This window comes from Equus caballus, chromosome 13 (assembly GCF_041296265.1).
Source record: "Equus caballus isolate H_3958 breed thoroughbred chromosome 13, TB-T2T, whole genome shotgun sequence".
In the NCBI taxonomy this organism is placed as follows: Eukaryota; Metazoa; Chordata; class Mammalia; order Perissodactyla; family Equidae; genus Equus; species Equus caballus.
Window position 1 is genome coordinate 13208678 of NC_091696.1, and position 24888 is coordinate 13233565.

General features: G+C 60.8%; 1 protein-coding gene across 15 annotated transcripts in view; it reads left to right on the forward strand.

The window, feature by feature from the left end:
* GTF2IRD1 (GTF2I repeat domain containing 1) overlaps positions 1–24888 on the forward strand; it is a 110298-nt gene that overhangs the window by 29287 nt on the left and 56123 nt on the right. For 13 of the 15 annotated variants that reach the window (XM_070231748.1, XM_023655493.2, XM_070231746.1 and 10 more), the window contains exons 2-10: positions 3664–3792; positions 6150–6291; positions 8698–8853; positions 10639–10822; positions 11630–11940; positions 12975–13064; positions 14671–14754; positions 19510–19693; positions 24121–24146. In XM_070231748.1, coding sequence (XP_070087849.1) covers positions 3670–3792; positions 6150–6291; positions 8698–8853; positions 10639–10822; positions 11630–11940; positions 12975–13064; positions 14671–14754; positions 19510–19693; positions 24121–24146 — 1300 coding nt within the window. In that variant the 5' untranslated portion in view covers positions 3664–3669. The remainder of the gene's footprint in view (positions 1–3663; positions 3793–6149; positions 6292–8697; positions 8854–10638; positions 10823–11629; positions 11941–12974; positions 13065–14670; positions 14755–19509; positions 19694–24120; positions 24147–24888) is intronic. The other 2 variants (XM_070231754.1, XM_070231755.1) reach the window with 1 other exon arrangement.

A 24888-nucleotide genomic window follows, 5' to 3' on the forward strand; every position in this document is an offset into this window, starting at 1 on the left:
CCCAGGCAAACAGGGCAGCTTGGTCACCCTGCCTGTGCGTCAGCTGTGGATTCGATCAGCTCATCTTTCTGTTCGCCGTGTCCTTACGAGTCTGAGGAGCGTAGTCCTCCTGCTGCGTGTTGGACAGGAAAGGACCAGGCCTGGGGACAGACAGATGGACAGACCTCGCTTCCACTACCCGCTGGCAGGGGGCCAGTGCAGAGGGCAGAGGGCAGAGGGCAGGGGCCCGGGTCACAGGGCCCGCAGTGCGGAGGGGAGCTGCTTTCCAGTCTGCATCCAGGGCGGAGCCTGGAAGCTTCTAAGCAGGAGAGCGATGTGAGATTCATGCGGCTGCTGTTTGCGGAGGGACCACGGGGCAAGAGAAGGGTGGTGGGGATGGTGGCCTGGACGGGGAGGCGGCCCTGGTGGTAGCGAGAAGTGGACAGATTTGGGTGCATCCTGGAGCCAGCAGGCCTCTGTCCAGATTGTTGGAGAGGTGAGGGAGCCGGGAATCCAGGGTGAGGCCTCGGTTTCAGCCGGAGCACCCGAGCGGATGACCGGAGAGGAGCAGATCTGAGCAGGAGGGCCATGTTCTGTTCAAGATCCTTGTTAGACACTGAAGAGAGTGGAGATGCATCTCAGGAGAGGGGATGGGAGAGAGAAATCAAGAGGTTCTCACACATATTTCAGATGATGTTTAAAGCCGAGAGATTGCCTAGCAGTGAGGAGAGAGTTGGGCGGGGAAGAGGAGAGGGCCCACCACCGAGCCATGGGCCCTCTAGCATTTGGTGGTCAGTGCCAGGATGGGGAGTGGCCAGGAGGTGGGAGGAAAGCCAGGTGTGTGGCGCCCTGGCAGCCTTGGGAGAGTGAGGAGGGAGAGGGTATTCACAGCCTGCCTGCCTTCCTGTCAGCCCTCGCAGGCCTTCTCCACCCAGGACCCCAGGGACAGCTGGAAGTCCCCTGTCACTGAGTACCTCCTGGCCACTTGTGCCCCAGGCCAGGAGCCAGCTGCCCGTCACCTGTGGCTAATGGTTCTAATGGCTCCGTTCTCCCTATCCCCTCCCCCAGGAACCCCCCTCCTGCTCATTCTCGGGCGCTTGCCTCCTGTGGGCTGCCTGCCACACTCGTGTCCTCTTCTCTGCAGGTTGCTGGTTTCATCGGGTGATTTTCTCCCCTTGCTCAGTTCCAGTTTAGAACTAGCCCCACTTTGCAACTGAGAAAACTCGGGCTTGAGGTAGTTGGCCCAACGTGGTCCTGGCAGACCTGGGCCTGGCCCTCACTGTGGGCGTGGCCCCAGGCTCCTGGCTCCTGCCCCTCTGTCCACTGCAGCAGTTCCAGCCACGTGGCACCCGGCCCTCTCTCAGTGCCCGGGTGATTGTGGGAGGGTCTGCTCTCTCCTTTCTCCTCCGCCCTCCTCCCCAAGGGCACCCCCCTGCCCACGGCTGGGCTTCCTTGGGCTCTGGCTCAGGACAGAGGGTCCTAGGGGCCCAGATGGCTGGGACAGGGAGTCAGGGGATGGCCCACAGCCCGGTCCCCCTTCTCCTCCTCCCTCCCCGAGTCCCTGGTTCCTTCCTAAATGGATTAGGACCCTTACCGGAAAGAGCCGGCAGCCGTCTGGGGCAGCCCAGAGGCCAGGCTGGAGCGCTGTCTGGTGCCTCCTGCTTCGCCCTGATTCGATTTGAGCTTCAGCAGCTGGGAGGCTGGCAGCCCGAGGCCTTTCTGGGAATGGCTCAAGGGACTGACGGGCAGGGGGTGGCTGGGGGGCATGGCAGTCCTTCAAGAGTCTTCAGAGCTGGCAAACCTCTCGGCTGGTCACACAGCAGACCCTCGAGTGGGCTTCGGGCCACAGAAGGCCCCTGGCTACCTCTTGGTCCTTCAGCACGTCCCAGCCGAGGCCTGTCACACCTCAGCTTCCCTTAGTAATGTGGATTTCAAAATGGTACAAATTGCAACCTGGGAGAAGAAATACATTTTATCAACGTTTAGAAGTGAACCCAAGAGCGTATTTTGGCCCACTGGGACAGAATGGAGGCCCGAGCCTGCTTGGTGCCTCGGGTTCCCACGCATGTGGCCATAACCGAAGTCAGACACTCCTCACCTGGTTATGTGTGACGTGTCACCGATCGCACAACCCACTAAAGGGCCACCTCTGTGGTTTTGACCACAGTGCCCTCGCCCCTCACGCACCTCGGGCCCTGAGCTGGGCCTGCGGTGCAGCAGCGACAGGCTGGCCAGTCCCTGCCCTCACAGGGCTTGCGCTCCAGGGGCAGCTGGCATGGTGGAGGACCAGGCCCAGCTGTCCTTGCCCAGCACCCCCTTGCACCCCAGGGGTGCGTACACCCCCAGATGCGGGCACACTCCTCCCTGCCTGTCTGCAGGAAGCAGTGACGACCACATTCATGGGCCCCCGACACCGGCAGCCCTGCCCCTGCTTGCCCCCGGAACTGGCTGCCGGCACTGCGTGCCGTGCACAGAGCACCAGGGGGCTGAGCTCAGAGAGGGAAACCGAGGTCCCTGCCTATGCCCTCTGCCCTCTCCTCTGCCTGGATTGCTGAGGGAGCAGCTGCCTCAGAGGAAGGTGTTGGTGCCAGGGCAGCCTGTGGGGGGCCCCTGGGCCTGATTCCTTGGGTCAGGAAGGGAGGCACAGGGTGGAACAGGAACTGGGGCCTGAGCTTTGTATCTAGTGGGGGCCCGGGCCGGGCTGGGTGGTGTGGGGCGGCAGGCCTGGGGGAGCCCCAGCGAGGGGAGGATGCGCTCTGTCCAGGAGCCCCGAGCTGAGGGCAGGGTCCTGCCCTGGGGAAAGCCTGGTCTGAGATGAAGTGGCCTCTGCCCTGCGGTATCCGTCTGCACCTCTGAGGCTGAGTCCCGACAGCCAGCAAGTAGACTGAGCAGAGGCCTCGGGTAGTTGCCTTGCCCGCGGGAGCACGTGGCTGGATACACAGCTGCGATGGAGGGGCTCAGGGATGTGGGGAGGCCAGCGGGGGCGGGGAGGGGGCCGGAGGGGCAGCAGTCAGGGCGCCTTCCCAGCAGAGGCGACAATTCAAGGCTGAGGGAGCAGTCAGGAGAGGAGGAAGTGGCCTGGAAGGACACTCAGGTCAGGGAGGAGGAAACCAGTGATGCCTGGGGAGCCAGGAAGGATGTTGGTTCGTTTAGAGATGATGGTGCTTAGACTCCCCAGAGCGTGGGGTGTGAGGGGAAGTTGGGACAAGGGACAGGAGCCCAGACCAGGAACCTTGAATACCAAGCTGAGGAGTCCAGAGCTCATGTGAACAGCAGGGAGCCAGGGAGGGTGTGGGAGCACGGGAGAGCTGTGGCCGGAGCTGCGTGCAGGGAGAGAGTTGGCGGTTGGGGCCTGCCGGGCAGACGGATCATGGTCCTGGACTCGGCTCTGCGGGTGCAGACTTGTAAGGACGTACCGTGGGGCACACCCCTCAGTTATCCTGCCTCTGTGCCCACGCCTGTACGGGCCGTGTGCGAGCTGTGGCGTGTCCAGGCCTGTTGCAGCTCTAAGTCCATCGTGCACGTGAGACCCTTGGGCAGAGGGGGCGCCAGCTCTTGTTTCATCCCACCTGGGCAGCAGAGGCAGGTCCGGGGGCCGGGCGGGTGGGGGTGGGTGGCCGCCATGTGTGCCTTGCCCGGCGGAGCACACCCACCTCCACCTCCTCCCTCCCTCCCTCCATACAGGCGACCATGGCCTTGCTGGGGAAGCGCTGCGACATCCCCGCTAACGGCTGCGGGCCCGACCGCTGGAACTCCACCTTCACCCGCAAGGACGAGATCATCACCAGCCTCGTGTCTGCCTTAGACTCCATGGTGAGTGCCCCGCTGGCCCTCGTGACCAGACATCGGGCGCAGTTCCCACCCTGCCACTTAGGGGAGCCTTGCTGACCTGAGCCTCACAAGTCCTGGAGGGTCACGTGGGCGGGGATTCATGAGAGAGCTGGAACCCCTGATGCTAAAACAAGAGCTGTCACTTCATCTCGGGGCTGGGAGGGAGACCTGGGGCCTCGAGAATTGCTCCTCTGGCGCCACTGCTGCCATGCCTCCCCTGTAGCAGTTTACCCCACATGAGGAAGTAACAATGTCCGTTTCCTCCAGCCTTTTCCTGTGGGGAAGGTCTGCAGTGGAGGGTAGGCTGGTGTTAAAAAAAGCCTGTCCAGTGTTGGCTGTCCCCTGCATTCCGGGATGGTGAAGCTGAAGTTCAGAGAGGGCAGTACCTTGCCTGAAGTCACACAGCAGGACTGGTTTTTAAAGTGGGCTCCCAGGTACAAAGTCTGCAGTTCCCCAAGGACCGAGGGCCTCCTTTCAGCCCTTCCTGCTGTCGGTGGCTCAAGGGTGGCTTAGGGGGTGTTTGGGCCGGAGCTCGGGGGCTCCCCTGGGGAGGCCGACTGGATGCGACCCGTCTGCTGTGCAGAGTGGCCTTCACGAAGAGGCGAGCCTGGGATCTCAGGCCTGCCCTGCAGCAGTGCCACCCTAGTGGCAGTGGAGGTACAGCTCATGTAGTCAGTGGTGGCCAACACCACAGCCATGAGCCGCACGTGGCGATTGACATTTAAGTTGTAATTAGTTAAAATTAAATAAAATAAACAATTTGCTTGCTCAGGCGCATTCACTCATCGAGTGCTCGGTGGCTACAGTATTGGGTGGTGCAGAAATGGAACATTTCCCTCGTTGCAGAACATTCTGTTGGACAACGCTGGTCTGGAGGGCGTTTCAGAGGCTCCTTGGAGGAGCCGTGACCCTCAGCTCTCCTGGTGGCATGAACAAGACGGGCTCCCCAGCCCTGGGGCCCATTGTGCGTTTCCTGAGGGACCCTCATGGGTGACAATGGCCCTTGCTCGGCGGTGACTTAATGGTGGTGTCCTTCAGGGCTCGGGGCCAGGATCCTCCGGGTCTGCGGGGGGTGGGTGCTGCCCATTCATCGCCCCTCCCCCATCTCAGACCCTCTTCCAGGGTCTCCTCATGGCCCCCCGTCTCTGAGCCTTCCCTGCTGTAGCCTCAGCTGCTTCAGCTGAGCAGTGACCACTGGGCCAAGGACCTCCTCCAGCTCTGATGGCTGTTCCTTTGTGGGAAACATCTGAATCTGTTGGTCTGATTTATTTATCAGGGTTCACAGTGTTGCCTCTGGGAAAGGCAGCCACAGGTTTTTGTTTTAATCTTAGCAGGAGATGAACCACCCCACACACACACCATAGGAGATCTCAGGGAACAGGCCTGCTAGTCCTATGACGTCCCAGGTTCCCCACAAGAGTGACTCTGGGCTGGAGATGGCGCAAGAGGCATGATCATGGCCCAGAGAGTTTGAGGAACCTGCCCTAGTTCACACAGCAACAGAACCATTAGAGTGAGACTTTCTGACCGTCAGCAGAGTGCTATCTAACTCAGATAAAAACCAGATTTGTCGGGTTCCGACTGCGAGCTGCGAGCTTTGCGGGCAGGGTTTTCCTGGTGAGGTGGGTCAGGGCCTGAGATCCTGGTGGTCTTGGTCGCAGGGCCCCCTGTGTTAGGGCTTCCTGTGCAGTGGGCCTGCCAGCCTCAACTCTGGGGCTGCCAAAGTCAGCTCTTTGCCTGTGTGCCTGCACGGGAGGTCCTGGGTTAGACATTCCATCGTGCCAACCAGTCCTCATTGAACCCCCACAGCCAAGCCCATTGAAACCCTGAGAACTGGGCCGCTGGTCCCCATCTACAGATTTGGAAACTGAGGCCCAGAGAGGGGTGGGCCTTGTCCCAGTCCCAAGCAGGAAGTAGCTGATAGGGTATTGAAGCCTGGATCTGTCTGAGCCTTGTTTTTCCTGGGGCCCATCCCACCCCCTCCTCATCTGGGACTTCGAGAGCCCAGGACAGCATTGTCCCTGGGGCTGGGGTCAGGCCAGAGGCAGGAAGCCCCCCTTGGAGCAAGGAGGACCTGGGAGGAGGGGCGCAGACGCTACATGCCTTTGTCCCCCTCCAGGCCTCGTGAGCTTAGCTTCTCCCCGCCCTTGGCCGATCTGGGGTCGTTCTTTCATTCCCACTGCAGATTCTAAGACTGAGAACGCTGGCGGGGTGACGTCTCCCGGGAGCTGCTGGTGGGGTCTCAGGCAGCTGGGAGCTCACGTCCCACCACCAGAGCTGGCACTGGAGGTGCCCGAGTTGGGGGCCTTCCCTGGCTCACATGCCCTGCTCCCCCGCAGTGCTCGGCGCTGTCCAAGCTGAACGCAGAGGTGGCCTGTGTGGCTGTGCACGATGAGAGCGCTTTCGTGGTGGGCACCGAGAAGGGGAGGCTGTTCCTGAACGCGCGGAAGGAGTTGCAGTCGGACTTCCTCAGGTTCTGCCGTGAGTACCCTGGGCTCGGAGGGCTGGGGCCTGCGGGAGCTCCCGGGCCCTGGAGGGACACAAGCGTGGCCCTCAGGGGATGCACTGGACCAGGCAGGGGTTGCAAGCTTCCTGACATGGCATCATCGGGGCAGCCCTGGTTTCTGTTCTGGCTGCCTGAACCCCAGGATGGGCCCGCCCCAGCCCCTCCATCTGCTCATTGATAGAGGGGACACTGAGGCCCAGTGTTGTTGCCTGGTTCCTGTGCGTCCTTAACACGGCAACTGAGTGTACTTGTTCAGCTAATGCTCATTGAGCGCCTGCTGTATGCGACTCCCTTTCCAATGCTAACACGTTTATCCTGACGGCAACCTGTGAGGTTGGCACTGGCACTGTCATGGTCACGTAATTTTGGAGTCGCCTCCTGGTGGCTCCTGGGGACAAAGTGACTGAGCACACGCTAGCATGTAGGAAATGCTCGATGAGCTCTAGCGGTTAGTGATGTTACGATGCATCATGCTGCGGGCCGGCCACCTGCTGTGTGCTGTGCACTGTTCCCAGCAGGCTCAGGAGACGGTAACCGCCGGTTTACAAATGAGAAACCGAGGCACACGGAGCATAGCCGCTTCCCCAGGGGCACACAGCCAACACGTGGAGGCAGGCTCCAGGCTGGGTCTCTGGTTCTGAAAGCTATGCTGTTTCTGTTGCACCCCTTCAAAATCGGGGAGATGCACCACGGCCACCCTTGGGAGCCCTGCCAGGGGTCCTGGTTGCTCTCCAAGAGACAAGCACTCAACCTGTGAGCTGGGAGCCCTGAGGTGGCGGGTGTTCTGAAGCCCCCAACCCTTCAACGCCACCTGGGCCTTCGGGGCCCCACAGAACCAGCAGCTGCCTCCGCGTTCTCTCCTCCCCGCGTCTGTGCGCTCACCCAGGCTGCACTCTGGAGGTGCTGGAGCTGGTGACCCTTCTCCCCTCTGCCTTTGCCCTGCTGTCCCCCCACCTGGAAGGCCCTCATTCTCCCCTCTGCCAGGCAGACACCTGCTCTGCCTCCACATTCACATTCCTCCCGCCTGGGGCCCCCTCCACGCCCCCGGACCCTGGCACCCAGCCTGTGGTTGCTCCCGGTGCTGCACCAGCCTCCTGTGCCCCGAATTTCCATCCGCGCGCTCGGTTCCCCCACTTGCCGGTAAGCTCCGGAGAGAGCTCAGCGTGACCTTTGTGGTGGGTTGGGTCCTGCGGGGTTAGGGCCTGGCCCCGCCACTGAAGGCCAGCACCTGAGTGGGCGTTCGAGCCCACCATCTGCGACTCCGAGCAGGCCCTGGGGTCAGGCGCCTGGGGCCATACCCTAGCTCTGCCACTTGCTGCCTCCTGGGCCTCAAGCTCCTCATCTGAGAAAGGGCACAACAGGCTCCCCTCCTCGCAGGTCAGTCTGAGGATTAAATGAACCAATACATGGCAGGCACTTCAGACGGTGCCTAGCACTCAGTTCACACTCAATAAATACTTGTACTTACCATCATCCTGGGTGCAGCTGTTTCAGGAAAGGCTGTCCCCTGACGCTGGGCACATCATTCCTGGGGTCCAGCCGCTTCCCTGACCAGCCCTCCCTCCCACTCAGCCCTCCAGGGTTGGGCAGGGGGCTGGGCTGGAGTAGGGTAGGGCGGGCAGGGTCCTGTGCCCCCCAGTTGGCCAAGCTGGGTGCCAGGCTGGGGCCTGGGGAAGGTGCACCTGGCTTTGCGGAGCCAGGCAGAGCCGCTATTTATAGCGCCGGGAACTCAGGCTGGTTTATTTCAAGCTTCACACATCCCCGGAGGAGAGCAGGTTCTGAGCTGGGAGGGGGCCTCAGGGCCCTCCTCTCGTCCCCTTTCCAATATGCTTCCTAGCCTCTTCCCCACCCAAGGATCCACTGACACTCCTAGGCCTCCACCCTGGCCCAGCCTGGTGTGAACCTGCCTCTTTGCAGCCCCTCGGCTTCCTGGTGGCATCCCCATCATCTCCCCGTTTGGCAGAGCAGAAAACTGGGGCCTTGACTGATTAAGACAGAGTGTTAGTCAGAGCACAGAAAGGGGCAGGTGAAACGGACATTCGAACCCCCGTTCTGAGCCAGGCCAGTTAGTCTCCTGTAGGAACTCACAGACTGTGGCCCAGAGAGGGAAGGGACTTGCCCAGGGTCACACAGCAAGTTAGGGATGACTAGGGGATGAGACCCAGGCCCTATGCTGGGCACTGGGAACTCTGAGATGACCAGCCCTGGCCCTGGGCAGGGTGGGTGGTTGGGGCAGGGCTTGCTCACTCATTAATTCCTCTCTCATTCACTCATTTGCACTCCATGTTGGGTGCCCGACTGCAGGGCTCAGTACCCGGCAGGGACATCCCAGCTCACTGAGCATGGGTGCTCACCATGGCCCCATGCTCTGTGTCCCATAGGAGGGTCCCCCTGGAAGGAGCCGGAGGCAGAGCACCCCAAGAAGGTGGCACGGGGCGAGGGTGGCAGCCGGAGCATCCCGCGGTCCTCCCTGGAGCACGGCTCGGACGTGTACCTTCTGCGGAAGATGGTAGAGGAGGTGTTTGATGTTCTTTATAGTAAGATCCTTCCTCATTCCATTTGGGGCCCCCAGGCGGGCGGGAGCCCTGTCCCCACACAGCAGAGGAGCCCCTCCTGCCCAGCACGGGCCTTGAGCGAAACCTCAAGGTGTGGGGGCAACGCCCCCGGCGCTCCCTCATCCTACACCCCCACGCGTGGATCTGCTGCATCATTTCCTGAACCACCGTTCCCACTGCCCCGCCTGCCCTGGTGCTGGTCAGGGCCACCCCACCTGGAGATGGGCCCAAGCTTGCCCTGGTGTCCTCGCTCTCTGTCATCCCCACCTGCCCTGTGACCAAGGGCGTCTTCCCAAAGCACAAGTCTGCCCGGAAGCACCTCCCTACACCACCTTCATGGGCTCCCGGTTGCCCTCAGCATGGCGTGTCCACCCACCGTGGCCTAGCCCCGCCAACCACAGCCTGGCCCACCTGCCATGGCCTAGCCCCGCCCACCATGGCCTGGCCCCGCCCCCCCCTCCAGCCCCACCCGCCTCTAGCTCTGTTGACCTTCCCCTCAGCACCACTTCCGCTGTCCCTGCCCTCTGGCTTCATTTCACACCTCCTTGCCTTTGACTGTGCCTTCTCCTGCTCTGACTGTTGGACCCCTCATTACTCTCTAAGGCTCAGCTCCGGGAAGCCCCCTGCGCTGGGTTAGGGCCCTTCTGGGTACCCACTGTGTGCTGTCCTGTTCCCTCCCTATCCCTGTTGCTCTCCAGGGTGAGGGACTGTGCCTCCCCTTTCTGCTGTCCCCAAGCAGCAGTTCAGGCCCAGCAGCAGGTGCTCAAAGGGTGTTTGTTGAATGACTGAGTGAAGGCCCACTGATTAGCCAAGTCCCTCCTGTGGGGGTCGTGGGGGCAGGCCTGGCCTTCCTTGGGAAGTGTCAGGTTACAGACTCTCAGCCCCTGTGGTGGCCTTCACACTCCCTAGGTGACCTTCTGCAGGTCCCTTGGGGCCCCAGGGGTCCCACCTGATTATCCTTCTTGATCCCTTCCCCTGCCGCAGCCTTTGGTTCTGTGGAGCAAAGGAAGCTCCCGCTGCTGTCTACATGTCGGTGGGAGGAGGCCGAGGGGGGAGGGGCATGCTGGCTGCCCTGGGATGGCAGGACTTGTCACCCGTGGGTGGCTCTGCCACTGCAGATACCTTTGCTGGCTGCAGGGTTCGTGCCCAGAGCCCCTGCCCCAGCCCACTCTGCCCTGGCCCCCTTCCCCACCTCGGGCAGAGTCAGAAGTGGCTATGAGGGGAGGGGCCTCTTTCTGGCTCTGGTTTGGGGCGACAGCGATGTTCCTGAGCCCAGGTCCCTCGGCTGCCCTCTCAGTCCCCAGCCACTGTCCCCTCCCCTCGCCTTCTTCTCTGTCTCTCCTCTCTCTTTTTCCAAATTCCTCTTTTTCTTTCCTCTGCATTTCTTCCCGCCCTCCATCCCTTCCTCCCTCCCCTCGCTTCCTCCCTATGGCTTTTCCTTGCAGTCTCTCGCCTGCCCTCTTCTCTTTCTCTCCTCTTCACCTCCTGCGTGCGGCTCGGGCTTTGCTTTCCCCTCCACCCACATGCCTGGAGTGGAGATGAGAATGAGGACAGAAGCAGGGAGCCCCATGATGGGGGAGCCCCGCCCTAAGGCCCACCCCACTCACAGCCTGCAGGGGGTTATTCTATGTCAAGTTTGCAGTTAGGGGGCCTGTGGGGTCTAGTTTCCTGGGAACGCAGCAGCACAGGGAGTCACTCAGCGTGGCCCGCACCCCCAGCCTGGCTCCCCGCTCATACTAGGCCCTCTCCTCGACCCCCTCCCCACAGGCGAGGCCCTGGGAAGGGCCAGCGTGGTGCCACTTCCCTACGAGAGGCTGCTCAGGGAGCCAGGGCTGCTGGCTGTGCAGGGGCTGCCCGAGGGCCTGGCCTTCCGCAGGCCGGCCGAGTATGACCCCAAGGCCCTCATGGCCATCCTGGAGCACAGCCACCGTATCCGCTTCAAGCTTAAGAGGTGAGTGAGGCAACCGGCCTGGGAGTGGGCCAGGGCCTGGCGGCTGGACTGGGAGGACCGGGCCAGGCCAGGCCAGGAGGGTGACCTGCTTCCCTGCTGGCTCAGCCACCCGTGGCCACTTACCCAGCCAGAGGGGAGGGCCTTAGCACCCACACGGGACCCAGTTGTAAAAGCTCCCAGCCTGACGGTGGAGGGGAGGCAAAAACAGTCATGGAACATGATCTGAGCCGGGCCTCGAGTCATGGAGCCCTCCCCAGGGGACAGGCAGGAGTTGCACCAGCAGTGCTCCGGGCGTCAGGAAGGGCCATACAGAAGTGTGGAGGCAGGGGGCCACGTTTTGTGTGCGCTTGGGCTGTGAACCGAAGGTCACACTGGGGATGGATGGGAGATGAGGTTGTGGAGGCTGGGCCGCAGCAGGTCCCCCAACTGTTGCTGCAGCCAGGAGGCCAGCCTGGGGCCTGACACTGCCCGTTGGTGCTCAGGCCTACTGCCAGCGTGCAGGCTTGGAAGAGAAGGGATGTGATAGGAGACGGGTGACAATCAATGGCAGCTCAGAGGACACAATAGGGGGACTGGGGGCACAGGGGCCAAGGGGCAGGCCCTGGGTCCTCTGGTGACCCAGATGTGTGGCCCTGGGCATGTCACACCCCACCTCAGGCCTGCAGCCCCCAGTAGCATGGGTACTAGCTCATGTCCCGTGCACCTCCCAGGCCATCGTGTTCTGCAGAGGGAAGCTGGGGACGGTGGAGGAGAGAGACAACCGGCAGACATGGTGCAAAGCCATCGTGTGTCCTTTCCTTCACCCAGGCCACTCGAGGATGGTGGGCGGGACTCGAAGGCCCTGGTGGAGCTGAACGGCGTCTCCCTGGTAGCCAAGGGGGCTCGGGAATGCAGCCTGCACGGCCCGGCCCCCAAGGGGCCGCCCCAGGACCTGCCACCCCCCGCCCCCTCCTCTTCTGTGGCAAGCTTCCTCTACAGCCCCACGCTCCCCAGCCACCCCATGAGAGAGCTCAAGCAGGAGGCCCCCACCTGCCCACTCACCCCCGGCGACGTGGGCCTCAGCCGGGCCGGCCCTGAGCCCAAGGCCCTGGGGGCTCAGGAGTTCCCTGACTGCTGTGGTAAGCTGCTGCTGGGGCCCTGGGTCTGGGGGGGATAGAGGGCACTCATGTGGAGCCCCTCCCAGGGCAGGTCTCAGGCTGAAGTAGGCAGGTCAGGACAAGGGGCTGGGATGGGACAGGTGGCATCCTATCTTAGACCCAGTCAGACTCTGGCCCCCTCTCAGCCATCTGTGAACAGCGTCCTTGGCCTGGGACCAAGAGATGCCCGAGGGGACTCCCAGAGGAGTCTATGGAGGAAGTAAACCTGCTGATCAGTCACATGCATTTAATGAGCGCCTACTGCATACCCAGCCTGGATGAGGGGTACTGGACACATAACAGAAGGAGCAGCCAGGTATGAGAAGGACCTGGGTTCATCTCCTGGCTCCTCTCCTGTGTGGCCTTGTGTCCCAGGGCAAATGTCTACCTCTCTGAGCCTCAATTCCCTCATCTATAAGATGGAGATTCCAGTAGTACCTGGCTTGCAGGGTTGTCATCATGACTAAACGACAGCGTGTTAGAAATGCACATCCTCAGGCCCACTGCAGTCCTGCTGAATCTGCAGCTTTGGGGTGGGGCACAGCTATCTGTGTGTTGACAGGTCCGCCAAGGGGTTCTGACGTGTGCCCAAGTTTGAGAACTGCTCTGTTAAAGCACCAAGTCAATGCTTGGTGCGTTGCAAGTGCTTATAAGTTATACTTGCTGTTATTGTTATTATGAGAAGGAGAGGAAAGGACACCCCCCCCCTTCACAGTGTGTGGGCTGAGCAGGGGAATGGGACCTCATGCCTGATACAAGTGTCCCCACCTGTACAAGGTGACCTCAGACATCCCATCCTCCCTCATCTGCCACTTGGATGGCAGATTCTGCTAGAGAATATCTCAGGCGTCTGGTCAGGGGACCTGCCTGAGTTCATGATCACAGGTCTCAGATCTGGGGTCTCCTGGGTGGGTGAGACCATTACCCGAGAACCAAAGCCTGTGCACTCAGGCTGGATCTGGGGAACCCCTCTTGGGGACCCCGTCGACCCTGTACCTTTCCTCTCCCTTGTCCAGGACAGAAGCCCACCGGGCCTGGTGGTCCTCTCATTCAGAATGTCCATGCCTCTAAGCGCATTCTCTTCTCCATCGTCCACGACAAGTCAGGTAGGACGGTGCCCATGGCAGCCCCCTGACCAGCGTGGGGATCTTACCGAGATGGGGGTGGTGCTTACCGAGATGGAGATGTGGCCACCGGGCCTTCGTGAGAGAAAGGAACAGCTCTGTGCCAGAGTGGAATACAGTCATGCACCGCATGACGACATTTCAATCAGCAATGGACCGCACACACGACAGGGGTCCTGTAGATAGTACCACGCAGCCTGGGCGTGTGGTGGGCTGTACCATCCAGGTTTGTGTAAGGACACACCGTGATGTTCGCGAAACAACAAAACTGCCTAATGCACCGTGTGCGTTTCTCAGAATGCATCTCCATCGTGAAGCAACGCACAGCTGTAGTTATGTGTTGCTGTGTAACAAATTGCCCCAAAACTTAGCTTAAAACCACAGCATTTGTACGTTACAGTTTCAGTGGCTCAGGAATTCAGGAGCAGCTTAGCTGGGTGGTCCTGGCTCAGGATCGCTCCTGAGGTTGTAATCGAGATGTCAGCTGGGGCTTGCTCGGGGCTGAAGGCTCCACTCCAGGTCCCCCCGTGGCCCTTGGCAGGAGGCCTGTGCCTCACACATGGGCCTCTGTGGGGCTGCTCGAGCATCCTCGCGATACGGCAGCTGGTTTCCTGAGGTCAACGATCCGAGAGAGAGGAGGAAGCCACCTGTCTTTGGTGGCCTTGCCTCAGGGATCACTGTCCCTTCTATCATATTCTCCCTGTTAGAAGCCAGAAACTTGATCCAGTCCACACTCAAGGGGAGAGAGGGGAGCAAAGCTCCAGCTCTTGAAGGAAGGAGTATAAAAAAATACATGGACAGGTTAAAAAGTACCACTCAGACTACTGAGAGCAGGAAAATGTGGGATTCGTTTATCCCACAAAGGGATGAGGTCAGACTTTCCAGCAGTTTCGCCTTGTGGATGTCCCAGCTTCAGCTCCAGAGAGAGGCCCTTTAAGAAAACCTAATTCCTTGGGATCAGAGTAGAGAGCCCCACTGCCCTACACAAGGTCCATCCTGGCAGGGATGGGACCCGGATATCCACATGGAGCAGCATCATGATCATGAGAGGGCACGGTGAGCAACAGGTACGAGCTGAGACAGAACCTCACCAGCCTCTAACTGAGTGATCTCAGGCAAGGTACTCAGCCTCTCTGAGCCTCACTTCTCCCATCTGAAAAATGGAACTGACACCTCTGTTTAAAAGTCGTCATGAAGGATTAAATAGGATATTATATATATAAGGTAGCTAGCACAGATAAGCACTTCATAAACTAAAGATGTTATTTTTATGGTTATAATGAACCAAATGGTCACGCTTGCTATTGATATTAAACCGAGGCAGCGGCTTTGGTTTTACGGAGAGGCCAGCAGGGCTCAGGGTTTGGGTGAGACCCAGGTGGACGAGGCACTAGGGTTGGGTCTTCGAGGTCAAGGCTCAGCCTCTCCTTACTTGGGGGAGCCCACTCTCCCACCTCCCCTTGTCTGGGGCAGGAGGGGTCCGGGGGGCGACCCTGGGCAGCAAGGAACCGGTGGGTCATCATGAGGCAGCCAGGCCAGGGTTCCCGGCTCGGACCTGCCCTCACTGATCTCTCCTGTGTTTTGATAGAGAAGTGGGACGCCTTCATAAAGGAGACAGAGGACATCAACACGCTCCGGGAGTGCGTGCAGATCCTGTTTAACAGCAGATATGGTGAGTGGGCGGCACGGCCCGCGGGGCGGCCCCAGCAGCGTGTTGAGCATCTCATTACATGGCAGTCACTTGTGTTCCCCAACACAACAGCGGGAGCCATATGCTGGCACCCGCGCGCCGTCAACGCTAATGTCATCTCCTGTCTGGGGCGGGGGTGGTTGTGTCAATATTTCCCTTCCAGATTCGCAGGGGGGTGGGACTGATGGCAGAGCCCCAGACCTTGAGTCGCCTGTGGGAGGCGGGCAGGTCGGGGACAGATGCCCGTCTGGGGGACCAGCAGAGGGCCCAGACAAACGGCTGCTGGGCTCACGTGCTTGCAGGTTCCGCACAGCACCACGCCAGTTCCTGCTGCCTTGTCTGTGCCTGTGCCGGGCCCTCTGCCTGGAATGCCTTTTGCATCCTCTAGGTCAGGAACCAGCGTAGAACTTGTTCTTTGAGCCTCAGCCTGGGCCAGGTGGCCTCCTGAAGCCCTAATGGTTTCCTCACCATGACACATCGCACACTTGACGTGCCTTGTCTGTGTCTGTCCTGTGACAGCCAGGACTGCGCCGGTCCCTCTCTGTGTCCCCAGCACCCAGGGCAGAGCTGGGCTCAGAGCACGTGTCAGCCCGCCGTACTCTGGGCAGAAAATGTGGGTGATACCTGGGGCAGGCGTGTCCTCCATTTGGCTGAGCTTCAGGCCAAGTGGACAGTGTAGCCCCTGGGTGACTGGAGGGTGAGAGCTGGACCAGATGGCCTCTGAGACCTTCCCATGGCTGGTCCACCGTGCCCTCCCACACCCTGTCTCCTCAGCAGTCTTCCCTCCCTCTCACTGGCCTGCCCACTCAGTCTTACTGAGCTGTATCCGTAAGCCCCACTTGGTGCTCGGACGCAATGTGGCCCTTGCCTGGGTGGGTGGCTCTCAGTCACTGGGGTGGTGGCACAGATACCCCCAGATCACTCCGTGGGCACACAGGTGTGGGGTCACTCAGCACCACCTGAATTGGGAAGCCCCACTGTGGGGGAGTCCCTCTGCTCCATGGGGCGGGGGGAGGAGGGGGACTCTACACAGAGTTGTGGGGATGGGGCGGGGGGGGGGGGGGGGGGGGAGGGTCGGGCTCAGCACTCCCTGCACATGGGGGTGGGGGAAAGCAGCGCCCTGGGAGTCTGCGGCCGCTTGCCCGACCACCTGAGTTGGCCAGTCTCCCTCCCTAACCTTGGCCTTCCCACCATGACGGATCTGATGGGGTGGGGCTTTCCCGCCCTCCCTGCCCCCATCCTTCTCTCTCCTTCTCTCGTTCTCTCAGCCCTCTTTTCCTCCTCTTCCTCCCTCCCCTCCTGCCTCGCTAAAGGAAAAGTCTTTTTTTCTGCCCACGACACTTCTGACGCCAGAAGTGTGGGGTTTTCGACATTAAGCAGTTCTCCAGTTCTCTGTGGACACCAGCTGGGCGTCCCACAGTTCAGCTCCATTCTGGCACTAACCTCCTGGAGTGACGCAGACCCCATGGGCTGAGGGCTCAGTCCCACAAGACTTCAGTTGCCTATCACAGGTAGGGGGTCCCAGGGTACCCACACTTCTATCTGACTTGGCTACGTATCTGAGCTTCCCCTGACCCCCTCCTTGGAGTGATTTGCCAGAATGACTGACAGAACTCAGAACGCTCACTTAGATTTACTAGTCTGTTATAAAGAATACAAGTGAACAGCCAGATGAAGAGAGACATAGAGCAAGCTCCTTCTGGAGGGTCTCGAGCGCAGGAGCTTCTGTCCCCGTGGAACATGGAGTGCACCCCTCCTGGCACATGAATTCATCGGTCTGGAAGTCCTCTGAACCCCTGTGTTTAGCTTTCTTACCGAGGTTCCCTTAAGTAGGCACGGTTGATTTCGTCCTCAGCCGTGGGTGATTAGTGCCAGGAGGCCGGGGCTCAAAGCTTCAATCCTCGAGTCACATGGGCTGTCCTCTGGTGCCCGACCCCCACCCCGGAGCATCTGGGGGCCCCTCAAGTCACCTTGGGTGAACTCAGGAAGGTTGCAGGGGACTAGTCATGAATAACAGAAGATGCCCATGGGGCAACGACACACAGGCGCTCTCGCACCCGGAACCAGAGTTGGAGACCAGTGTGTGCTCCTTACATCATGCCTCACACTTGCCTCCCTCGCTTCTTTGTTCTTCTCCTGCAGTTGCTGGTCCGCTCACTTGCCAGCCCTGCCAGTCTTTTGAGCTCCCACCTTGTGCCAGGCTCTCAGGCCCACTCTGGTCTCGGGGTATGTCAGTGGGTATCTGAAGACGTGTCTGCAACGCACACCACCGCGCACGGTAGCCTGCAGTGCTACACGCTGGTGTGTGGGAGTGTGTCTGGTGGGGCCTGCAGAGAGCATGGCACAGAGGAAGGCCAGGTCTCCACAGGCTTGGGCAGTCAGGGAGGGCTTCATGGAGGAGGGGCCCTTTGGTCCACGCTGGGACTGCTCTGGGCATGTGGGCCTGGCGGGCTGTGCCTTCCGTGTTGAGTTGGGGCTGAGCAAGGCCTTGAGGCTTAGTGAGAAGTCTGGGATAGCACAGGAGCCTTCCATGTGGCCACCCTGGCCCAGCCACGCCTCCCCTCTGCCCAGTACTGCCCAGGCTGTCTGCACCTGAGTTTCTCCCCACCCCAGGCAGGTGTGAGCCTGGTGGGTGATGGGGGAGGGGAGCTGGCGAGGGCTGGCTCTGTCTGCCTTGGGAGGGCTCTGCCCCCACTGAGCTGGCCGAGCAGCCACCAGTCTTCTGTCCCGTTGTGCGCTCGGGATGTTTCCAGAATGTTGAGCCTTTCCCAGGTGTTAACCCTGGGGCTTCTGCATGGCCAAATCCAAGGAGGAGTGTTAGGCATGGAGGGGTTGAAGCCTTGCCCTCCTCAGGCCAGAGCTCCCTCTGAGCTCCCCTCAGCTGCCTGGGGAGAAGGAAGCTCCCCAGGAGTGTTTGGGGGCTCCATGGGGGGGTCACTGTTTGGCGGCCTGAGGCATCCCACAGACCCTGGACGAGCAGATCCTGCTCCTGGTTCTACCCTTCCAGCCACCAGCTCTGCTTGATGTGGGTCAGCGATGGGCCTGGGGGTGCAGAGGGAACAAACCAGAAAAGGAATGGAGGACTCGAGCCTTCGGGAAGCCTCCAGGAATTGTCGATGGGGAGGAGGTTGAGACTAGACGACAGACGAGGACTGTGCCTGGTGGCTGCTTTCCTGTCCCAGCGCACAGCAGCTGGAGGCCGGGTGGGGCCGTGCTTCTGTCCCCAGGGTGGCTGTGCAGCTGAAGAGACAGGCCCAGCAGATCAGAGGAACCCAAGAGGAGATGAATTCACGGAGTCTTGCAGAACCCGCCGCTCAAGCGCTGGGGCCGAGGGGTGGCCGGGGGCGGGGGTGGGGAAAGAGCTGGTTTGACAGCTGTTGAGATTTCCAGGGTTTAATTTGACAACAAGCTAAGTGTGACTTCACAGTGGGATCTGGCTGCCAGAGCCGCCAACGCAGACCTGGGCTGCATCCACAGAGAGCAGTGTTGACGGCGCTCCGGGGAGGGCCCCAGACAGCTCTGCCCGGCCAGTCAGGGCGTGGCTGGCAGGGGGTCTGCTCTGAGCTGCACTTGTCGGGACACAGACAAAGCAGGATGTGGCCAGAAGAGCAAGGCCAGGGTGGGGAGGGGCCTGAGGAACCGTGAAGAGACGTGGGACCCTTGGGAGGGATTGGAGTGACCAGGCAAGATTGAAGTGGACACCAGCCCAGCTCGTCTCCTGAGACCTCCCAGGCCCTGGGGGGAACAGGGGACCCATGGAAGTCCCATTGAGAACATAGTCGGTGGCCAAGAAGTATTTGGTGAGTGAATGAATGAAAACTCAGAGCTGGGCTGTGAGTAAATGATGAAATGGCACAAGACCAAACCCAACGGTCCAGAAGAAAAGAATAAGTCATCACTTCATGAGCCCGGATTCTGTCTACACTGCTGTTGGCAGAGCTGTCAGCTTCCGGCTGGTGTCTCATTCATTTTGCTGTTGAGCGAGAGGGGTGCCGAGCCCTCCCTGGAGGAAATGGCCCTCCTGTATCGCTGGAGGTGTCCTGCCAAGTGCCGTGACACTTCCTTCAGCCGTTGGTTCGCTCCCGAGCACGTAGGGAGCAGCGGCTTGTGTCCCAGCCTGGCCCATCAAGATCCCAGACGTGGACGGTCACCCCGCCCCCGCGGAGCGCCGGTTCCACACCGCTAGCGCATACGTGAATGTTTGTAATGCCAGCTTGTGATAAACATGGGATGAAAAACAAAGTGGGGGGCCAGGGAGGGACAGAGGGGGCTTTTTGAGGCTGATGATGTGACGTTTGAGCGGACGCTGGAATGGAGAGGGAGGGAGGGGAGTGTGCGGTCAGCAGGGAGAAAAGTGTCTGAGGAGCCGGAGGAGCAAGTACAAAGGCCCTGGGGTGGGTGTGGGCCTGGCACGTTGGGGAAGCAACAGGAGGCCGGAGAGAGCGGGCTGAGCGAGCAGAGGGGTGGAGGGAGGGCGATAAGGTCAGAGGTGCTGGGGTCATGCTCATGTAGGGCCTCGGGGGCCCTGGGTGGGACTTGGGCTGTCACCGCATGAGATGGGATCCCGGGCTGTTCTTTAAGCGAGCAGGGCCATGGTTCGACTTTTCAGCAGGATCTCTCTGGGCGCTGCGTGGTGGAGTGGTGCTGGGAGGTGGGAGGTGATGATGACTGCGGCCCCAGGGCCCTGCGTGTCCTGCCGCCTCCATCTTGCGCTCAGCCTTGCCCTTGCCCTTCCAGCGGAAGCCCTGGGCCTGGACCACATGGTCCCCGTCCCCTACAGGAAGATCGCCTGTGACCCAGAGGCTGTGGAAATCGTGGGCATCCCAGACAAGATCCCCTTCAAACGCCCCTGCACCTATGGGGTCCCCAAGCTGAAGCGGATCCTGGAGGAGCGGCACAGCATCCACTTTGTCATTAAGAGGTACAGGGCGGGGGCCGGGGGCCTGGCCTTACCCCCAGGCTGGGCCTGGCTTGCAGTGCTGGGCGTAAAGGCTGGGCAGGGGTCAACAGCAGGCCCCCGATGGGCAGGGGTGGAAGGAGTGGGTTCTGTAACTTAACAGAGAGTCGGGCGGCCCTGGGAGAGAATTCAGGCTCCTTGACCTCAGAGCTGTGTGGCTACTGCCTCTGGGGAGGGGCGTTCACCCGCACAGCCACCTGCACTCGCCACCAAGGGAGCATCATGAGCTCCAGGCGGTGCCCAGACTTCCAGAATGCGTCCTCCTAGGTGGTTAGAGATCGGGGGGGTGGGCAGAGGCTGTGCCGTCCAGCCGCCTGCCTCCAGGCAGCACAGCACCAGCCACTTCCCAGGTGTCTGTTCCGGGAGTGCACCCAGTGTGCGCGTGTGCCCGCGTGCCTGCCTGCTGGCTTGTCCCGTTAGACTGAGGGCAGGGCCTGTGTTCCGTCATTGCTGAGTCCCCAGTGCCTAGAACAATCCGTGGTCTGTAGTAGATGCTCAGTATGTATCTGTGGAATGAATGAGTGAATAAAGGGGCAAGTGAACGAATGCTTGTCCAGATTCGGGCTCATGCCTTTTGACTTAGAGCTTAGGAAATAAACAAGGTAACGGGAGAGAGGAGGATGGTGGGGCCCCTGTTCAGGGTGGTCGAGGGCCTCTGAGAAGGTCCCATTGGTTTAGCCAGAGCTGGGAGATTGAGAAGGTGGCCTGCACCCAGCTGGGCAGCATCTGGGCCAAAGGGTCGGCCTTGGCGAGCGGCCCTGACGGGGGCGGGGTGTGAGCAGAGGCTGGGGTGGGCCCTGAGGGCTCGCGGTTGTTCTAGAGCAGCGGGAAGGAGCTCTGCAGGGTGCTTGAGGTGGGGCCCTCAGGCTGCTGCGGGGAACGGACTAGGGAGGTGAGAGCAGATGGGGGAGACTGGCAACGAGGCCACAGCAGTGGGGCCAGGAGCGTGGGGCGGAGGGAGAGAAGTGGCTGGACTTGGGGCAGACCCTGGCTGGTGACGGCATTTGCTAATGGATGGGACCTGGAGTGGGGAGGCCGGGATCACCTGTGCGTCTGAGTCTGTGCTTGAGGGGAGCGAGCCTGGGCAGGATGGTGAGCTCGTCCCAGATGTGCGAGCTCGGAGATGCTCGGGAGACGGAACTGCTGGAGGCCAGGCGGTGTCAGAAGCTGGGAGAGAGGTCCAGGTTGGAGACAAACTGGAGTTGTCAGTGTGGGCTGGGAACGGGTCACAGGGTGGGGCGAGAAATAGAGGCGAGAGGGGAATGCCACGTTAGAGACCCCAGAGGCCGAGGGAGGGGGCGTGGGGCTGCCAGCAGCAGAGGCTGAGAGGGTGGGCATCTTGGGATGATTCTGAGGGTCAGCCTGGCCCTGTGGGTCTCCCGCCCAGAACCTTCCTTTGCTCTTGGTGCAGCCGCATGCTCTGGCCTGTCGGCAGCCACTGTGCCGGCCTTTGCGTCCCTTCCCCGCCGCCTTCCCTGCCTCCTGGCTTTTGCGCGCTCTGCCCGCTGCCTGGACCCGCCTCTACACACCTGCCCCATCTTCATCGTTCGAGGCTCGTATTCTCTGCGTCTAGCAGCCCTCCCCTGTCCGCATCTGCTCACTTGCGGCAGTGGGACCACCTCTGAGCCGCCTCTTGCGCTCTCACCACCCCTACTGTGGGTCCTGCTGGATACCTGACTCTGAAGGTGAATTGAGATCAGTCGCCCTTCTGTCGGGCAGTGCCTGCTGTTGTCTAGCTTCAGTCTCTCTTGCTGCTGAGTCCTTTTCCCTCAGTTGACTCTTGCTAGGGGCGTAGGGGTGAGGGGAGAAGAGAGCAGCAAGGACGCCTGGTGTCCCCTTATGGGCTGGCGTGGTGTCTGGGTCCTCACCGTGGCTGACCTTGATCTCCCTCCAGTCAAACTGTCAGTTATCTAATTCTTCACCAGCGTCTGCTGGGCACCTCCTGCAGGCCCAGCCCTCCACCGGGCTCTACCGAGGACTGCAGGAAACAGCAGGCACAGTCCCCCCGTCCCCAGAGGCCATGCCAGTCATGGGAAGTGGTCACTGTTGTGATGAGTCCAGGGTGTGTCAGAACAGCACGTTTCCAGGTATAGACTCAGTGGCAGTTGAGCAGCAAGCCTGTGGGGCTTTGTGGAGGAGGCAGCTTTGGCACCAGCCAGACTAGGCTAGCACTCACTCGCAGCGCCGCAACCTTGAATAACACTTCTCTTCTGTGCCTCACTTTCCTTGTTTGTCAAAATGGGGGCAGTGATGCCCCTCGCCCTCAGTGTTTTTCAACATAGAATGAGGAGGTGGACAGAACACACCTGACACGTGGGGAATGCTCGGTAAACACGAGTCCAGTTCCTCGACCTCGTCTCCCCTGTGTGTAAAGGAGTAGTTAAGCACATCGGCACTGAAGGTCTGGGTTTAATCCTGGCCCTACCATTTCCCAGCTGTGTGTCCTTGGGCAGGTTACTTAACTGCTCTGTGCCTCACTTTCCTCATCCATAAAATGGGGCTAATGATTGTCCATGCCTCAGAGTGGAGACCTCATGACTGGGTTTGAATAAAGTGCTTGGGTCTGGCTGCTCGGTCCTGAGCCCTCAGTACATTCTCCACTGTTGCCCATCCCAGCCTCTCCAGTGGAGCATTCCGGATCATCTTAGCAGAAGTGAGGAGAAAAGAGGGCTTAGGAAGCAGCTGGGAGGGGGAGTCCCTGCCCCGGCCCCCGTGTCTGCGAGGTCGAGGGAGGTCAGGGTGCTCTCCTGCCAGAGGGAGAAGCCCCCGGGCCCCCACTAGTGCCGAGCTCTGGCCTCCAAATACCCTGTTCCCACCAGGACAGTAGCCCCAAGTGAGAGGGTGAGCTCACCTCTCAGGGGCGGACGTGTGGCTTCCACCTAGGCCAGAACTTGAGAGGGAGGAGTATCCGGGGTGTGCTGTGGTCGATCGACAGAGACCCTCTCCACACCCCTCAGGCGGGCATTCCAGACCGGGCGGCCCGTGAGGGTGTCTGTCACGGTCTTGGAGGCACCTCAGACCTTCTCCCTGCCACCTGGTCCACAGCCCTCAGGGACCTGTGCAAGCCGCCATACTCTCCCTCCAAATGAATGCACAGAGCCGCGAGTGCTAACGCCGCAGGTCTGCCGGCCGCTGGGTGGACCTGAGGAGAAGGCTTTCCCCAGGATGATTCCCTGCTGCCCCTCGGCCTTGTGGGACCCTGAGGAGTGTGGGCCTCTAGGAGCTGCAGTGGGACCGGGGGCCTCTCAGGATGGGAATGGAAGTCTTGCCCAGGGTCCCACTGCCACGGGGACCCAGGCTCTGCCTGCTGCCACGGCCTTTTGCCTGTTTGAATTTCCCACTGGGCACCCCTTGTTCATTGTCAGACCCCCTTGTACTCAGACTCAGACATCCCTTCATTTGTCCCATGTTGCCTCTGCAGCCTGAGGTTAGTGACCATGGTCCTGTCCCCTTGTCCAGTGGCTCCATGGCACGAGTCTCTGCTGCAGGCCCCCCAGACCAGCTGTCTGAGGCTCCCCAGCCCATGGGGGCTGCCCTGGTGCGGGCCGCAGGTAGAATAGGACGAACACCAGCCCTGGGGGAGCCCAGCTCCTCACTGTCCTTTACTCCATCCTCCTTTTCCCTGCCCAGCCTTCCAGGGGTCTTATCAGGATGACTCAGGGGTCCCTGAGTGGGCCCTGGGCCCCCAGCCGTCCCCCTCCAGTCTGTCCCCTATCTGGTGATGGAGTGATCTCATGGTGCCACATCCCTTGGGGTCTCCACGTTGCCCACAGGGTAGAGACCATGCGCCCTAGCACAGCCCTGAAGGCTGGTCACCTCACGCAGGCCACCTCCAGCCAGCCAGGTGCAGCCCCCAGCTCCACCCCATGCCTGTCCCTGGGGGACCTCTCAGCCATCCCACCTGAGCTCGCTGTCTCCTTCTCCCTGAAGTCTTTCCCAAGTCCCTCCCTGCTTGGGCCCCCTTGGCCTCTGAGACACACATGAGGGGTCCCACGTGTCACTCTGAGTGGCTGTGGTCTGGTGGCACGCCTGGCTTTGCAGTCAATGGAGAGCTTGGGAGCAGGGCCTATCCTGTGCCTGTCACTGAGACACGGGACCCTGGTGGCTGTGGCCAGGGAGAGCTCAGGGTTGGGGGAAGCTCCTGGGGCATCGTGAAGAACACTTTGGACCCTCCAGGCCCGTGCCTGCCCTGGCTGTGGAGAAACAGTGTGGGCTACCTGGCTCTTCTGGACTGTGCCCTCTCCGGCCCCCATGTGTGGCCAGCCCAGTGCTCAGATCCACAGCTAGAGCCATGCATATGGGGTCACTAGGGGACCTGGTGACCAGCTCTCTGAGCCCAGGGGGTCTTTTGGGCCTGCACTGCTCTCATGCCGGCTCTCCTCTCTCCCCAGGATGTTTGATGAGCGAATTTTCACAGGTATGTGTGGGTACTTTCTAGTCCTTCTGAAGCCGCCATCACCCCGGCCCCTGGGGCGGGGAGGGAGCCCGCAGGTGGCTTTGGCATGCTGGGGCAGACAGGGACCCCAGCTCCCAGGTGCAGACAGCCCCTCGAGACTCGGGATGCCCTGGACAGGGAAGAACTGGATACTAACGTGTGTCAGAGACTCTTCCAAGCTGTCAGCACAGTTCATTTTAACTTCATTTAGTTCTCGACAGCGCCAGGAAGTGGGTTCTCATTTTTCCCCGGAGGCCCAGCTAGCGAGCGATGGGGCCTGGCTGTAAACCCAGGCACTTGCCGGCAGAGCCAGGCCGTCACCAGTGGTGGCTCACCCCTCAGGAGGGCGAGGCGGACTCTGCCTGGTGCAGCAGAGGGAGCATGAACTTGGGGTGCAACGCACCCGGGTCTCCGTTCCCACCCCACCTCCCACCAGCTTTATGACCATGGGCAGGGTCCTGTGGGCCTCACTTTCCACATCTGTGAAGTGGGCTGATGAGTGCCTTCCTCTGGGTTCCTGGGATAATCACCAGAGAGCATGGTCCCGTGGTGCAGCCTTGGGGGGCTCGGCCCCTTTCTGAGGGCTCCCTCGGCCCCAGTAGTGTATGCGAGGTCAGGACAGCGGTTTCCGGCTGACGTCTCCCCTTCCTCCTGTTCAGTTCCCCTGGATCCTGGGCTCCTCGAGCACTGGGACCCTTATTCCCTCTCCCAGGGGAGGCATCTC